This window comes from Chaetura pelagica, unplaced genomic scaffold, assembly GCF_000747805.2.
Source record: "Chaetura pelagica isolate M959 unplaced genomic scaffold, ChaPel_1.0 scaffold141, whole genome shotgun sequence".
Lineage (NCBI taxonomy): Eukaryota > Metazoa > Chordata > Aves > Apodiformes > Apodidae > Chaetura > Chaetura pelagica.
In genome coordinates, this window is record NW_009952059.1 from 1351215 (window position 1) to 1353029 (window position 1815).

The window sequence follows — 1815 nt, forward strand, 5'->3', positions numbered from 1 at the left end:
CAGGAATGGATGTGCTTTCTGACATTCTGCAGCTCCTCGTGCTGATTCCCCGAGACCTGCAGGAGACCAGTTTGGGGTGAGGGGGTTTCCCTCTGATGGGGACATGGATAACACTAGGATGGTGCTGGCAGGAGCACGGGGAACTCTTCACCGTGGCTGCTTACAACAGTAGAGCAAGCCAGAAGGACATCCCATAGGAGTGTGCCCCACCAGGACAAAGGCAGGGCTCCTCCAGTGACCAGGGAACTCATGTATCTCTGACCACATGCCCTGGGGCTTGTTATTGTCTTTTGGAAAATGTGCATGTCCCTGTATGACTGGAATACAAAACCGTTTGGGATTTCCCACTAGGGCCTTTCTTGTCTCCTCTTTAATTAGGTCTCTTCTCTACCAAATCCCTCATGCATTTCCTCTTTAATCCCAGAGGAGCCCTCGCCCATCAGTTTTACTGCACAACTACCTTTTAACTCAAACATTGTTCCTGGTCTCTAGAGATTCTGCTGACTCCAGACTTGGACCCTTTTCCCAGCTGCTCCCAGGACAGGAGCTGCAGGGAGGAGGGCAGGAGCAATCTCAGCCCTCCACTGAACATGGCAAGGAAACTCAGCCTCCTAAAATCCCTCTTCTGTGACTTTAAGGCACTGGGTAATGGTAACCAAAACCAACATCTCCACCATGCAGTTGACACTCCCATCCAGTGCTGTGGCCACCCAGCTGAACCCTCACTGCTGCTCCGACCCCATTCCCTGCTCCCTGCCCAGGATTACACTCTGGTCCCCCAGCCCAGGGTGTCACCCTCATGCCCTGGACACCCTCCATCCAGGTAGGAGATGGCAGTGGATCATCTCAAGTCAGAAGAACGCACCTTCAGACGCTTCTCCAAAAATTTGGCACCACCATCTGATCCATAGGAGAATTCATATGGGAAGCTCCAGTCACGAACAAGGAATATAAGGGACTAGAAAACAGAAACACAGCAGGGTCAGTGCCAGAAGGTGTCACTGAGTCAAGGGTACCAGCTGCTCCAGCTCAGAAAAACTCCTCCTTCAAGGATGCTGCTCAGTTGTTTGCTGCTAATCAAGGGACCAGGACATGACACAGTATCACACACACACAGTATCATTCTCGTTGGAAAAGACCTTCAAGATCATCCAGTCCAACCACTACCCTAACTCTGCCACGTCCACCACTAAACCCTGGCCCCTGGTACCACATCTGTCTTCTTAGATGTCTCCAGGGATGGTGGCTCAACTGCCTCCTTGGACAGTCTGGATCACCCAGTCCAACTCCTGTCCCAGAACAGGACAACCCCAAAGTTCACACCATATCCCTGAGGGTGTTGTCCAAATGTTTCTTGAATATTGTCAGGTTCCTGCTTCCCTGGGGAGCCCATTCCAGTGCTCCACCACCCTCTGAGTGAATAATCTCTTCCTAATATCCAACATAAACCTCCCCCTGCACATCTTCCTACCATTCCCTTGGGTCCTATTGTTGGTCACCAGAAAGAAGAGGCCAGCTCCTCCTCCTCCTCCTTCAGAGATGTGTAACTCTGCTGCTTATTACCCAGAAGGGGCTCCTAAGGGAGTTCAGGGCCTCCCTGCCCACCACCACAACTCTCAGCAGATGCCAGAGCCCCCCAGCACCCTTCTTGCTCCCACCTTCCTGCTGCAATGAGACCTGGCCCCCAGTCTCTGCCTGGCTCCAGCACCATCTCACACCTTTACTGGTGGAAATACCCCCCTGTGCAGGGCAGTCCCAGTATGGTGATGAGGCCCCACACACTCAGTGCACGTGTGGCCATGGCCTACAAGGGAA

General features: G+C 52.8%; 1 protein-coding gene across 1 annotated transcript in view; it reads right to left on the bottom strand.

Moving 5' to 3' along the window:
• The window catches only part of ATL1 (atlastin GTPase 1), a 24312-nt gene that overhangs the window by 14003 nt on the left and 8494 nt on the right, over window positions 1–1815 (bottom strand). The window contains exons 7-8 of the mRNA XM_010004312.1: window positions 866–958; window positions 4–56 (exon numbers count right to left, since the gene is read on the bottom strand). Coding sequence (XP_010002614.1) covers window positions 4–56; window positions 866–958 — 146 coding nt within the window. The remainder of the gene's footprint in view (window positions 1–3; window positions 57–865; window positions 959–1815) is intronic.